The sequence below is a fragment of the Sceloporus occidentalis genome, unplaced genomic scaffold (assembly GCF_023333645.1).
Source record: "Sceloporus occidentalis isolate IW3139 unplaced genomic scaffold, rSceOcc1.0.p SCAF_3, whole genome shotgun sequence".
Classification (NCBI taxonomy): domain Eukaryota; kingdom Metazoa; phylum Chordata; class Lepidosauria; order Squamata; family Phrynosomatidae; genus Sceloporus; species Sceloporus occidentalis.
The window spans coordinates 43,950,393-43,964,546 of NW_028316983.1; the positions used below are offsets into that span (position 1 = coordinate 43,950,393).

Sequence of the window (14,154 nt, forward strand, 5' to 3'; positions counted from 1 at the left end):
TACAGAAATGTCCATTCATTATAGCAAAAAATGACTACTTTCACACACAACCCAATTGTATTTTTTATTTACTTTATATTTAACTCTAGTGTTTATTTCCTATTATTATCTTTTGTTATCTCATCCCCAATCACTAAGATCACTTACTTGTAACTACTTGTTGTTAATTCATTGAAGACTAATTAGTTAGAATAATTCCTATAATCAAGTTTCCCACCATTAGTTCTCCTAATTCATTTGTATGTAATTTGTATTTAATTTTAAAGGATTTGTAAATGAACTTACTCATTTCCATTTTCAGTATTTGGGAATTTCTTATAGGTAGGTGGGTGACAGAAATAATTGAATGGCTGTATGTAATACAGAGCCTATGTTAGATAAAGCTGCGGATGACTTTGGCAAGAAATTGTATAATAATGTGTGATACACACAAAGAGAAACTCAGAGGAGGAGGGTACTTCCAAAATGCCCTCAGGGTTGTCGGTTATTGCCTTCCCTTTATCTTTAATTAATTATTTTCCCTCTCTACAGTATAATGTTGAATATTTTTAGAAGTTTGCTATTCAATTGAGGCAAATTTTGAATTTCAGTGGCAAACTAAATTTTGCCAAATGTTGACAAAGTTTGTCAACAGGTTTAATTTATGGAGAGGCACTGGTAGGCTGTAATGAAGGGGTTGGAGGGTGGCACTGTTAAGTAAATATAGGTGGGGAACCCATTTCTGTCAGGGATTTGAAGGGTTAAAACACAGCACACAGGGAAATGCTTGATGTGTGTGTTTGGCCATGAGCATTCAGCAGAAGGACAAGGTTGATTAGCACAGCTGATGCTCATTGGCTCAAGGACACTTCAGTGTCTACATGCACGTAGCCATGGATGATGAAACCATGTGTCTGGATTGCACAGGTGACACTTGTCATGGTTACACACAGGAACTCACTGGGTTTGGGAGACCACATGGTCTGGAGTCTATATAAACCCAGGGGTTGCAAGTGATAGCTTGTGGGTTTGTTGTAGGAGTTGGTTTGGTATTGTTTGGAGTTTTGGAGATCTGTATTTGTATTATAGCACTGTGAATAAAGAGCACTTCGGGGACCTTGCTTCTCTGGTGATTTATCAGAAGAAGTCTTGCATCGCTTTGCTGAGTGTCCCTGGAGGTTCCTACATTGCTTCAGTTCCTGGAAGACATCCAGTTGCTGTTATCCCAATTGACTTTGGAGCCATGCTTCAGCTTCTAAAATTGCTAGCTGGTCTGATTTAACCCCAGGACTCGTTTGCGTTGCTGACAGTGGTTGTTGGACCCCAGCAGTTGCGCTGACAATTTCTTCCTGAGGACTTAATTTCATTTTAGAGAAGTTCTTGGATTATTATTATTATACTTTATCTACAGCATTTTAGTGCTGTAGATTTACACAGCGCTCTACATACAAACAATAAAATTGATAAAAATGGAACCTGCCAATGACATGCATACATTCTACAAAATACATATAAAACAATAGATAATAATATAAAATAGAATTAGATAAAAATAAGCAGGCAGCAAATTAAAAAACATGAAATATCAAATCAAATGTTAGATAACAATTGGATAAACAATCACACAATGCCTGGGAATGGTTCCCTGAACAATATAGTCTTCAACTCAGTTTTGAAACTGGTTAAAGAAGTGATGACCTGTGCTCATGGGGGAAGAAGGTTCCAGGAGTGAGGGGCAGCAATTGAGAAGGGACAAATCCGGGATGGGGCAGTGGAGATCCTAGGCTGGGATAGCAGACCTTGACTACCAGAACGGAGGGTACGGGTGGGAATGTGAGGAGAAAGAAGTTGAGATAAATAAGGAGGGGCCAGCCCATGCAGGGCTTTAAAAGTTAACAGCAGAAGCTTACACTGAATACGGAAGGGGAAGGGGAGCCAGTGAAGGGATGATAATAGAGAAGAAACATGGTCAAAGCGGCGAGCCGATGTATGCAGCTGAATGCTGGACAGAAATTAAAGAATGGAGGTGAGAGAGAGGGAGCCCTGCCAGAAGGAGGTTACAATAATCTAGTTGTGAGATGACCAGTCTTGGCAGTAGAGGCCAAAAGAAATGGATGAATTTTAGCAATATTGTAGAGAAAGAATCTACAGGCCTTGGGTGTGGCCTGGATCTGGGGGATATACGACAGAGAAGAATAAAAAATGAAGCCAAGACTGCAGGCTTCCTGGACCAACCAAATAGAGATGTCGTCAACAGAAACAGAAAAGGAGAATTGAAAGGTGGACTTAGGTGGAAAGACAAGAAGCTCCGTCTTGGACATGTTGAGCTTCAAATGCCTATGGCGCATCCACTGCAAGACAAGATGAAACTTGCTGTTCAAGCCCCGGAGAAGCTCAGAGGTGGAAAGATACAACTGAGTGTCATCAGCGTACAGATGATAGGAAAAACCAAAGGAGCTGTTAAGTTTTCCTAGGGACAATGTGATAAGAGAGAACAGTAGGGGACCCAAAACAGAGCCCTGGAGAACTCCAACAGATAACAGAGCAGAGGACAAAGTCTGACCACCCGTGACCACTGCAAAAGATCTATCTAACAAATAAGATTTAAACTGATCAAGAACCGAGTCCGAGAACCCGAGGTCAGAAATTATATCAACTAGGAAGCAGTGATTCAAGGTGTCGAAGGCCGCAGACAAATAGAAAAGTATGAGAACAGAGTAAAGGCCATACACCTTGGCCTGCAAAAGATGGTTGGAGGTCTTGGTGAAGGCCGTCTCTGTAGAATGCCGCGGGCAGAAACTGGACTGAAAGGGATTGAGAATGGAGTTGGCTTCAAGAAACTCAAGACAGTGAAAAATGACCCGTTCCAAAACCTTAGAAAGAAAAGGAAGAAGAGAAATCAGATGATAGTTAGACAAAGAAGAGGGGTCAAGAGAAGATTATTTTCAGAACTGGGGAAACGAGAGCATGTTTAAAGTCTGAAGGAAAGGAGCCCGTAGAGAGAGAGAGAGAGAGATTAAGGATATAGAGAAGTGAGGGCAGAAAAGAAGGGGCTATAGAGATGAGAAGATGAGAGGGAATTGGATCAAGAGAACAGGTTTCAGGTTTGGAAGAGTTCAGGAGCATAGATAGTTCATCCAAAGAAACAGGAGGAAACACAGAATTTTTTAGTTGAAGGTGCCAGAAAATTAGTGGTAGAAGACAAATCAGGAAGAACTGTCTCAGATTGAATAGTGGTGATCTTAGTGATGAAATAGTTGGCGAAGTCACTAGGGGAAAATTATGAAGAGACAGGGGGAGAGGAAAGTTTAAACAAAGTGTTGAAGCAGGGGAACAAATGCTGCAGGCGCCTCTTGTTGGCGCAGATCAACGATTTATAATAATTTTGTTTTGCCATAGACAGGGCATATGAGAAGGATAAAAGGACAAATTTATAATGAATAAAATCGGCCCACTCCCGGGACTTTTTCCAAAGACGTTCGGCAGCTCAAGAGCAGGACCAGAGGAACCTAACAATGGGAGTAAGACAGGGCTGAGGCCTAGTCATAGAGGAAGACATGTGTACAGATACAGGGGCAAGGCTGTCAAGAGTTGAAGAAAGAGTGGGGTTAAATGAAGACATAGCTGAGTCAGCAGACTCCCCAAGAGATAGAGAAAAGAGAGATGAATCCACGGGCTGACTGAGATGGTCACAATTAACAGACTGAAGATCACGAAAATAGTGTTGGAACAGTATGACGAGGAGGTGGGATATAAGTAAGAATAAATGAAATTAAATGATGATCAGACAATGGAAAATCAGCTGCCAAGTAGTCAGAAATGACACACATAGCAGCAAGAACTAGGTCAAGGCAGTGACCGAAAGAATGCGTTGAAAAGTTGGAATGAGGTTGAAGACTGAAAGAAGCTAAAAGGGAGTTAAAGTGAGATGTTGAAGGATTCTTGGGATCGTCAAGGTGGATATTAAAGTTACCTAGGATCAAAGAAGGGGCTGCATCCGATAGAAAAAATGTCAGCCATGACTCAAAGTCTGAAAGGAACTGGGTAGCAGAACCAGGAGGGCAACAGATGACTGCAACCTGCAGCTGTAAAAGAAAAAGAGAGTCTAACAGAGTGAGACTCAAATGAAGAGAAACAATAGCTAGGGGGAAAAGAAAGAACTTGAAATGGGTAGGAATTAGACAATAAGATACCCACTCCTCCTCCTCAGCCCTCAGGGCGGCTTGTGTGGGTGAAAGAAAGACCGCCAAAAGAAAGGGCAGCGAAGGTAGCAGTATCATGGGCCAGAAGCCAGGTTTCAGTAAGAGCAAGAAGATTAAATGATCCAGAAAGAAAAAGATTGTGAATTACTGTCGCTTTCGGAGCAACAGAATGACAGTTGCAGAGTGAACAAAAGAATGGAAGCTGGGTGATAGGTAGGGGTTGAATAGGGATCAGATTAGGAGAAATGCTTGGAGCCATGGGAAAGAAAGGTTTGAGTATCCAATAATCAACAGGAGAAAATGCAACAATGACAAGAACAGAAAAATAAAAGCCAACAGTGCTTGATAACATTGCCTGAACACAACAAGACATGAGAGATCTAATAGATAAGGAAGGGTGACTTTGGAAGCCTCTGCCCGATGTCCCAGCTGCTGAGGATGGTGGAAAGAGGGATGGCTAAGAGCTCTCTGCTTGGCGTCCCAGGTGTTGCTCTATCCACACCCCCTCTCACTGACAATCTGAGAGGGAGTGTGGCTAGAGCAACACCTGGTATGCCAAGCAGAGGCCTCTTAGCCACCCCTCCTTCCACCATCCTCAGAAACTGGGATGTCGGGCAGAGGCTTCAAAAGTCACCCTTCCTTATCTATTAGAGGATACATTCCAGTGGTGGAACAAAAAACCATCCAGCATATTTTAGTTTACACCCATCATTAACACAAACTAGATCTTAAAGAGGCATATCAGCCTTTTAGAATGGGAAAATCATCAGTATTATTGTGGGGATAGGGACATGGCCTTCTGAGAAATCACAAAGGGACAGAATCAGTCCAAGGGCCAGAGGTTCCACTCCTGCTTGTTTGCACTATACAGCAAATGATGCCATTGTCTCCCTATGGTTGTCCACACTTCTTTGAGTTGCTGGCATATTCAGTTTAAATCCAATTCAGGTGGCAGAAGTAGAAGATTTCTCTCAGGGAGACATTGAAGAGCTACAAAAACCAGTGCATTGCAATACTGGGTAACATGAACTTTTAGAATGGCCTAGAATAATGCAGCTGTAGATCTTGTTTATCACATAACCAGGTAGGCACATTATGATTTGGACTGCATGTAATTTGTATGTTTTTTGACAGATGGTCAAGCAGCTTAACGATTGTTTCAGCATGCACCTTCTTGCATCTCAGCCCAAAATTACCTTTAAAAAAAAGCAGCAATGCTTTTGTTATAGAATTAAATTTGGATCCATTTAGTCCCAAAGCTCAGCTGTCTTACACTGAGCTAAGGAGCAGGAATTCCCCAGTTATTTATTTCTCCTACTGCCCCTGGTAGTTCCTCACAGCTCTTCAACTTGTTCATGACTATAAATACCCAGGATTTCAGTAATAGATAAGATTTCATCTTTTGCTAGCAACACTTAACAGTGTACAAAACAGTTCTAGAAACTTCCCATATAGGAATGTGCTAACAAATGAAACATGGCTGTACTTTGAGTCAAAGGGTCAAAGATGAATGTGACTAATATCAGCACTTGCTAACTCATATCATGAGAGGTTTTCTTGTCATGCATAAGCAGAGAATGGTGTCCCCACCCCCACCCTGCCACTGTCAAGTACTGTGAGGCCAGTTGGTAGTACTGGAAAGTCTCACACTCAGCTGTCACTTTGCCTTTGATCTTGTTCTCTCCAGATTGAAATGGGGCTCTTAAGCTCAGCCAGTGTGATGAGAGATGTGTTGGTAACATGCATGGGATTCTAAGTGTGGCATGTCACTAGCTAACTAAATAAACATTTAAAATGTTATTTGAATATGATGGTGAATTTGTTATTACAATTCAGATTAAATATATATGCATAGGGTACATTAAATTTCAAGCTTGATTTTAAGTAACTGAAACTTAATTCCCAATTCTCTTGACCCAGTGAGCCTATTTCAGACTTTAACTAGCTAAATGTGAACTACCTATTACTTTCTAATCAAGGGAGCAGTTAATTAACATTCAAGGTGAAGCTCTTCAACATTTGGATTTTCATATACTGCATTCTGAAGTGCTTCTTTAAGTTAGATATTGGCCTCAATTCAACAAGAAGAAACATGGAAATGGCAGCTGCATTTGTTTCCCAGGGCTGAAAGCAGTGAGCTGCAGCACACCCTTGCTCCATATACTTTGAAGGAAGTGGTGTTTTCCTCCTTCCTTAACTAATGTTTGGTGGAACTGCAGACCCACCTTAACTGCTTCACTTTAAATTTCATTGTTGCATTAGCTTGTGGTGTGGATTTTTTAAAAATTGTTTATTTCTTGAGAGCTGTGGTGAGTTCATTTTGTTGCAGAAGGCAGAGAAGAAATATTGGTAAAGAACATACTCTCTTTAGCCTTGTAAAACACACAGAACCCATTTCATCTAATTAGATTGGATGCTGTTGAACAATGGAGTTTATCACACTGAGATTTATGCAGCTCAGATCCAGGGTGTCTCCTGGTTCAGCAATGTGAATTCACGTTGTAACGTGAGTGTTTTATCACACCTGGTTGCCCTTCCATTGCCCTTCTGAATCAAGGGGGAATCGAATCCAAGGCAAGTCACGTGATGTGAATTCAGGCAAAGCGGAGTGAGTGCACATTGTATTACCACACCGGTGCATACCATGAGGATTCACTTGATTTGAACTGGGACCTTGCACATGCTCAGTGGGGCTCTGAAGGCATCCTGAACCTTTGCACTTCCGGGGTGAAGAAGGGAGCCTGGTTCCACTTTCATGTGAATGACAGCCTGCTTCACGTTTCTTCCTCCTTTCTATTTTCCCATCCCTGGCAGCCAAATTCAAAGAGGTCCTCCGTGTCTGAGCCCCCATCTATTTCAGCTATATCTACATCTATCTTCCTGTCATTCTCCTCATCCATTTCAGCCACATCTATATCCATCCTCCATGTCAGAGCCCCCATCCATTTATTATTAACAATAAAAAACCTTATTTTTATCCCGCTTTTCTGTGGCGAGATAATCAAAGTGGCGCACAGCATATTAAAATATCCACATTTACAACATTATGGCCCAAATTCCCATCCTTAAAACAGCGTTAAACATGTTACAATTAAAGTATCTATTAAAAACACAATAAAAAAATAACGAGGACAGAGCAGTATTATTATTCACTGTAAAATAACCAGTGTAGAAGCTGCAGGTTTACTTGGAAGTAAACCCTTTGGATCTGAAGGAGACCCATTTTGGAGGATTGCAGAAATGGTCCAGTTTCCCTTTTTCTCCATGCTCCCTAAAATACCACCTCCCTGAATCCACTCTCCTTCCCTTTGTAATAGTTTCCTTCTCTTAGGTTGCATCCGCACTGGGGAGATAATCTGGTTTAACTCCACTTTAAATGTCCTGGCTCAGTGCTATGGAATTCTGGGAACTGTAGTGTTGTGAGACATTGAATCTTGTCTGCCAGAGAGTTCTGGTGCCTCAGCAAACTAATAACATTTATTATTATTATTATTATTATTATTATTTTAAAAACATTTTTTGGATTTTAAAAAAATTATTATAATTACTCTCCATGCTCCCTAAAATACCACCTCCCTAAATCCAACCCACTCTCCTTCCTTTTGTAACAGTTGCCTACTCTTAGGTTGCATTTGCACTGGGGAGATAATTCGGTTTAACTCCACTTTAACTGTCCTGGCTCAGTGCTATGGAATTCTGGGAACTGTAGTGTTGTGAGGCATTGAGCCTTCTCTGCCAGAGTGCTCTGGTGCCTCAGCAAACTAATAATGTATTATTATTATTATTATTAAAATAAATTATTGTTATTATTTTAAAAATAATAAATTATTGTTAAAATTATTATTATGGGAGTTGGAGTTTGTTGTGGGGTCCTTGGCTCGAGGCTATGGAATTCTGGGAATTGGAGCCTCTGCCCCAGCCTCCGGTGGCCCCCTCCTTTGCTCCCATCTCTCCCTTCACCCTCCTGTTTATTCCCTTCACACCTGTCATTTAGATGTAAATCTATCTCTAAATGCGCTCTGCTTCATCCAAATGTGTCACCTATCTCTATATGCCCTCTGCTTCATCCAAATGTATCACCGGCAAAATTATTATTATTATTATTATTTTGCAGTGAAAGAATTTTTAATAGTAATAATAATATCAATGAAAAAATTTATTTCGCTGCAAAATAATCAGTGTAGAAAGCTGCAGGTCTACTTGGAAGAAAATCCTTTGGATCTGTAGGAGGTTGCATCTGCACTGGGAAATAATCTGGTTTGACTCCACTTTAACTGTTCTGGCTCAGTGCTATGGAATTCTGGGAACTGTAGTGTTGTGAGATTTTGAGCCTTCTCTGCCAGAGAGCTCTGGTACCTCAGCAAATTAATAACTTATCATTATTAAATAAATAAATAAATAAATTTATTATTTTAAAAACATTTTTGTTTTTTTAAATTATAATTATTATAATTATTCTCCATGCTCCCTAAAATACCACATCCCTAAATCCAATCCACTCTCCTTCCTTTTGTAACAGTTGGCTACTCTTAGGTTGCATCCACACTGGGGAGATAATTCAGTTTAACTCCACTTTAACTGTCCTGGCTCAGTGCTATGGAATTCTGGGAACTGTAGTGTCCTGAGACATTGAGCCTTCTCTGCCAGAGAGCTCTGGTGCCTCAGCAAACTAATAATTTATTATTATTATTATTATTATTATTATTATTAAAACAATTTATTATTATTATTATTATTATTAAAACATTTTTTGTTTCTTTTAATTATAATTATAATTATTCTCCATGGTCCCTAAAAATACCACCTCCCTGAATCCAGTCCACTCTCCTTCCCTTTGTAACAGTTGCCTCTGGTTTAACTCCACTTGTACTGTCCTGGCTCAGTGTTATGGAATTCTGGGAGTTGGAGTTTGTTGTGGGGTCCTTGGCTCGAGGCTATGGAATTTTGGGAGCTGGAGTTTGTTGATCCCCTCAGCCTCCGATGGCCCCCTCCGTTGCTCCCATCTCTTCCCCAGCCTCCTGTTCAGTCCCTCCATCCCTGTCATCTACCCTTCCGAGCAACGGAAGCAATTGGGGCAAAATTGCAGCACAGCATCATGGGAAATTTGCCTCTTTGTGGGGGTGTATTGGGAGGGAAGCAAAGTTGCATTCCACACCAGACCAATTCAGAGTGAAATCAAAGTGAGCTTGAATATGAATTCTGTGAATTCGCTTTTGTACCCAATTCACCAAAATGAGGAGTCACTTTGGAATCACTGCGAAAGTGCCACGGAAGGAGCTCCCATAGAAATGAATCTCGTCTAATGACACATTCACGTTATGACGTGAATTCGCATCGTTGAACTCGCACTCACGTCGGATCTGAGCTGCAAAATCTCCAAAAAGCTCCGTGTGATATACTCCAATGTCTTTCCCTGCCTGTGCTGGAGAAGACAGAAAGGATAATTGATTCCCCCCCACTTTAAATGGGACTAATTTTAAAAGGTTTCATGTACTGAGTAGATTGAGCTATGGTGAAAAGAAACGTTCCTTTCACCCTACCAGCTTTGGACTACTATTCCTTAGTACCAGTTACCAGTACATAATGCTGTCTGAACCCTCAGTTATCCAACATTTGTTAATCTGTTTTTACTGTGTATGTTTGCATATAGTCTGTCAGTTAAAGTATGTGTTCTTGTTTTCCCAGTTTAAGATTAGCTGAACGTTTGGGCTTTTCCATACAATATTTAGACAAATGATATTGTACTGTGTATTTCATCATGTGTGTTCTGTTGCTAATTTTGGACATTGACTAAAAGAACAAGAGAGAAACCATATTAATATATATTTAAATTGAGAACTTCAATTTAAAATGCAACTCCTGATTATACTAAATAAGAATGATTTGAGGCACTTGATCACTCCTCTTTATTTTTATAGGTCCCTTGTTGGAAGTACTCCAGATCTCAGATATCCCCTGAGTACCATGGTGCATGTAACACCTGAACCCTTTGGAACACCCTCCAGCCTTCACCGGGCACCAAAGAGCCGATTTACAGCTCTGAGAGAAGAACCCTCCAAGGTAAAACTCCTGATGTTTGCCTTGTTCCAGCTAATCTCTTGTGGGTAGCTCCAGTTACGTCTGTATCTTGGAACATATCACAAAATCTTTGTGATGGCAACAGCTGCAACAGCTGTCCAGGGCCTTTAAAATGGGGCTTTGGCCTTTCACTTGGCAGTAACAGCTGCAGACATAACCCCCTTGAAGGAAAGAGGCTCCCTGTTGTGTAGAAAGGCTACTGGACGATGGCCAGGACAATACTTAAGTGATGGGCTTATGTAGATGATAGTGAGATGAAGTTTCAAAGGATCACTGCCACACTGTGAAATCTGGTCAAGAAAGAAGCCTATTGTAGCCCTTATGTTTTATTGCTTGGTTGGGCTGTGGTGTTGATACATTTTCTTATTTCAGTGTTTGTTTTTAATTATTTTTATAAACCATGTTGAGATTTGGACTGAAGGCATATGCAAGTTTTAAATCATTTCTGGGCTGCTCAAAACAGGACTTGTTTAAGTATTGTAATTGTAACTACACTTTGGGAAGAATTAAAATGTATTGAGTAGGGTATTTGTTGTTAAATGCTTTGACGTTCACTCTGACACCCTATTATAGGGTTTCCTTGGCAAGGTTTATTCAGAAAATTAAATCTTCAAAGGCCATTGACCTCCTGTTAGGCTGAGAGAGTGAGATGTGTGCAAGGCCACCCAGTGAGTTTCTGTGGCTGAGCAGAGAATTGAACCCTGGTCTGTCAGGGTTTTAATCAAACACTATAATCATTATACCATACTGGTATCCTGGATGGGGTATGTGCAAATTGATTTTTCAAAGTTTCATGTCACTGAACCTGTATCATTCTTCATTTCCATCCATTCAAGACATTAACAACAGGTGGAATGAAAAGTTATTGGCAGCTGTCAAATGTCTTGGGGAAGCTTCAAGAATCCATTTATTTTAGTTTGTTTATAGCCTGCCTTTCTTCTGTTCTAGAACTCAAGGCAGTCAATATATTTTTGGAATGATTTAATAATAATAGGATTTATTTATATGCCGCCCAATCACTGGGAATCCAGGCGGCTTACAACAGAGGGGATAATAGATGGTTCCCTGCCCTCAGGCTTACAATCTAAAAAGACACGACACAAAAGGAGAAGGGAATGGGGGGGGAGGGGATCAGGTCCAGCATTCTTCTCTCCCTCTGAGGCCTGGACCAAGGCAGATGGACTGGAGGGAGGGCTCTTCTTCAGGCTAGCCCTGGTGGAGCTGGGCCTGCCTGGTCAACTCCCTCATAGGTCGGAAGATGACAGTTATGGAGGGAGGAGTCTCTTCTTCCAGGCTAGCCCTGATGGAGCTGGGCCTGCCTGGTCAACTCCCTGGCAGGCCGAGGATGGCAGTTATGGAGGGAGGAGTCTCTTCTTCCAGGCTAGCTCTGATGGAGCTGGGCCTGCCTGGTCAACTCCCTCGCAGGCTGGAGGATGGCAGTTATGGAGGGAGGAGTCTCTTCTTTCAGGCTAGCCCTGATGGAGCTGGGCCTGCCTGGTCAACTCCCTCGCAGGCCGGAGGATGGCAGTCCGCATTTTGCTATTTCTCAGGTAGCCAAATTTTGTTCACTTTAAGGGTTTCTTCTTTCCGGTTGAAATTATCCAGATGTTTGTGGAAGCCATTGAAATCCACGAGGAATAGCAAAATAAGGACTCAGCAAATGCAAATGGGAAACCACTCAGAGTCAGGGGCTTTCCCAGCAGATAATGATCACCAATTAGCAGACTCTAATCCTCTTTTGCATTAGCCTGAGGCCTGCCATCAGTACAGAACAATACACATGCAAATCACTCCTGCATTCCCTCACACATTATATATACCCAACTTTTTCCAGGCAAGCATTCTCTGAAGATGCTAGCCACAGATGCTGGTGAAACGCCAGGAAGAAAATCTTCTAGAACATGGCCACATAGTCCAAAAAACCCCATAGGTTTGCAATAAGTTGTATATGACTTGAAGGCACACAACAACAACAACAACAACAACAAAGTAGCCAGGTCTAGATTCATATCCAGGGGTAGCAATGTTGGTCATGTAGAAAAGTACAATAACATCCCAAATCCACAAAACAGTGATACCTTTGTTGGGCCAACCATAAAATATATGTTGCAAGCGTTCAAAGCTCCACTGGCTTCTCCATCAGACAAAGGTGTTAAAAATATTTTTTTATTGATATTTTTATTCATTGATTATTTGTATGTACAATGCTGTGTACATTTACAGCATTATAGAAATAAACTATAATAATAATAATAAATAGTACAATAGCACAGGAGAAAAAATTGACATCTTAGTCACAAGCCTGCATTTTATCAATATGTTGTTGTTGTTGTTGTTCTGAGTATGAAGATATCTATGCACTCCTCCTTCTGGCCATGTGGTACTGGGAAACAAAGTATTTTAAAGTCCAGAAAATTTAAATTACATTAGCAAAACAAAAATATACTTCCTATGAGATCCAGGAAGTCTCAGCCCTTTGTGAAGCCTAGATTTCATAAGGCAAAGGAAACAGTAGCTTATGGCTGATAGGGAACTGGCATCTTCTGCACAGACTTACTCTTGCATACCAGACATTTCTTTCGGAAGACCAGATCTACAGATCCATGAGGCTCGGTTTCAGCATAGTCCCATCAGGTTTGGTTTGGTGAGGGGGATGGATGCTAAATGGAGTTCTCTTGTCTTGTGTTACAGTTATGCAAATTACATTCCTCCTTTTGACTCCTTCTTGTTGGTATGGAAGGCTGTTATTGCCTTGCATTTAATCCTTTTTGTTTATATTCAGGACTGGGAGCTTGCCCAGCCAGGTGGGGTTCTGGCCACCACAGCTCACACTTTTGACAGTGACCCAGAAATCTCTGATGTCGATGAGGATGATCAGGAAACAGTCTTTAGCTCCATGGATATGCTGTCTCCTAGTGGCCATTCTGATGCCCAGACCCTTGCCATGATGCTTCAGGAACAGTTGGATGCCATCAATGAGGAGATCAGGTATGGAATGTACTAGTCTATTTCATGTGCACACTCTATATATTTGACTTGAACCTCTTAGTGTCCAGCATACTGAAAAATGACTAAACAAATTAAAAAATCTGTATGGTTAGTCCCAAAGAAATGCATAAGGTAGCCCTAAACAGGATTGAGAATACTTGAAAAATGAAAAGAGAGAGAGAGAGAGAGAGAGAGAGATTCAGTCAACATCTTAGACGCTAAGATGAATACTGAAGGTTTTGGTATTTAGCAATTTCACATATACTCCTTATTGGAAAATGATACAAGCTTTTCATTCATTCATCTTTAGTTTTACCTGGCGACCTGAAAGTACATAAAAGTTTTGAAATAAAAAAGAAATATAGAAATAAAAACAAATGTAGTAGTATATCAAGGTCAAAATAATGCACCATTTTAGCTTTCTTTCTGGGGACCATATAAAAAAAAAGTTGAGGAAACAAGTACAAACTAGGAGGAAGATGTAACTTGTAGACCAAGTTCATTTGCCTCAGTGTAACTATGTAGGGGTAAACAATGCCATTCTATTTCTAAACACAATTTAGTAATATCTCAGGACTTATCCTTATGTGGTGAACCAACATTGTACAAAGAAGAAATATATCCTACTGTAGTGTGTTCATGGCCATATTTATTATATATAAGCAAATTAGTACCTTACCTTTCATCTCCACTACAACCTCTTAGTGTGTGTGCATGTATGTGTTTGGTAACCCCATTGCAACAATTTTGTCACTCAGATATCCTCAAGTTAAGCTTTTTACAAATATAAACACAAACACAGAAGGCTTGGTGATTTTATTAAAGATGTGCCTAAAGTCTGTGCTGAGAAGCATCAGGAATCTGGTTTAATTTTGTAATGAAATTCAACTTTGGTTTTCTGATTTGA

The 14,154-nt window shown here is 40.6% G+C and overlaps 1 protein-coding gene across 13 annotated transcripts in view; it reads left to right on the top strand.

Moving 5' to 3' along the window:
* Positions 1-14,154, top strand: part of PPFIA4 (PPFI scaffold protein A4) — a 186,797-nt gene that overhangs the window by 120,966 nt on the left and 51,677 nt on the right. For all 13 annotated transcript variants that reach the window (XR_016280398.1, XM_089514242.1, XM_089514244.1 and 10 more), the window contains 2 exons: positions 10,100-10,241; positions 13,042-13,247. Coding sequence is in view for 12 of the 13 variants with exons in the window: in XM_089514242.1 (XP_089370368.1) it covers positions 10,100-10,241; positions 13,042-13,247 (348 nt within the window). In the remaining variant the exon portion in view is untranslated. The remainder of the gene's footprint in view (positions 1-10,099; positions 10,242-13,041; positions 13,248-14,154) is intronic.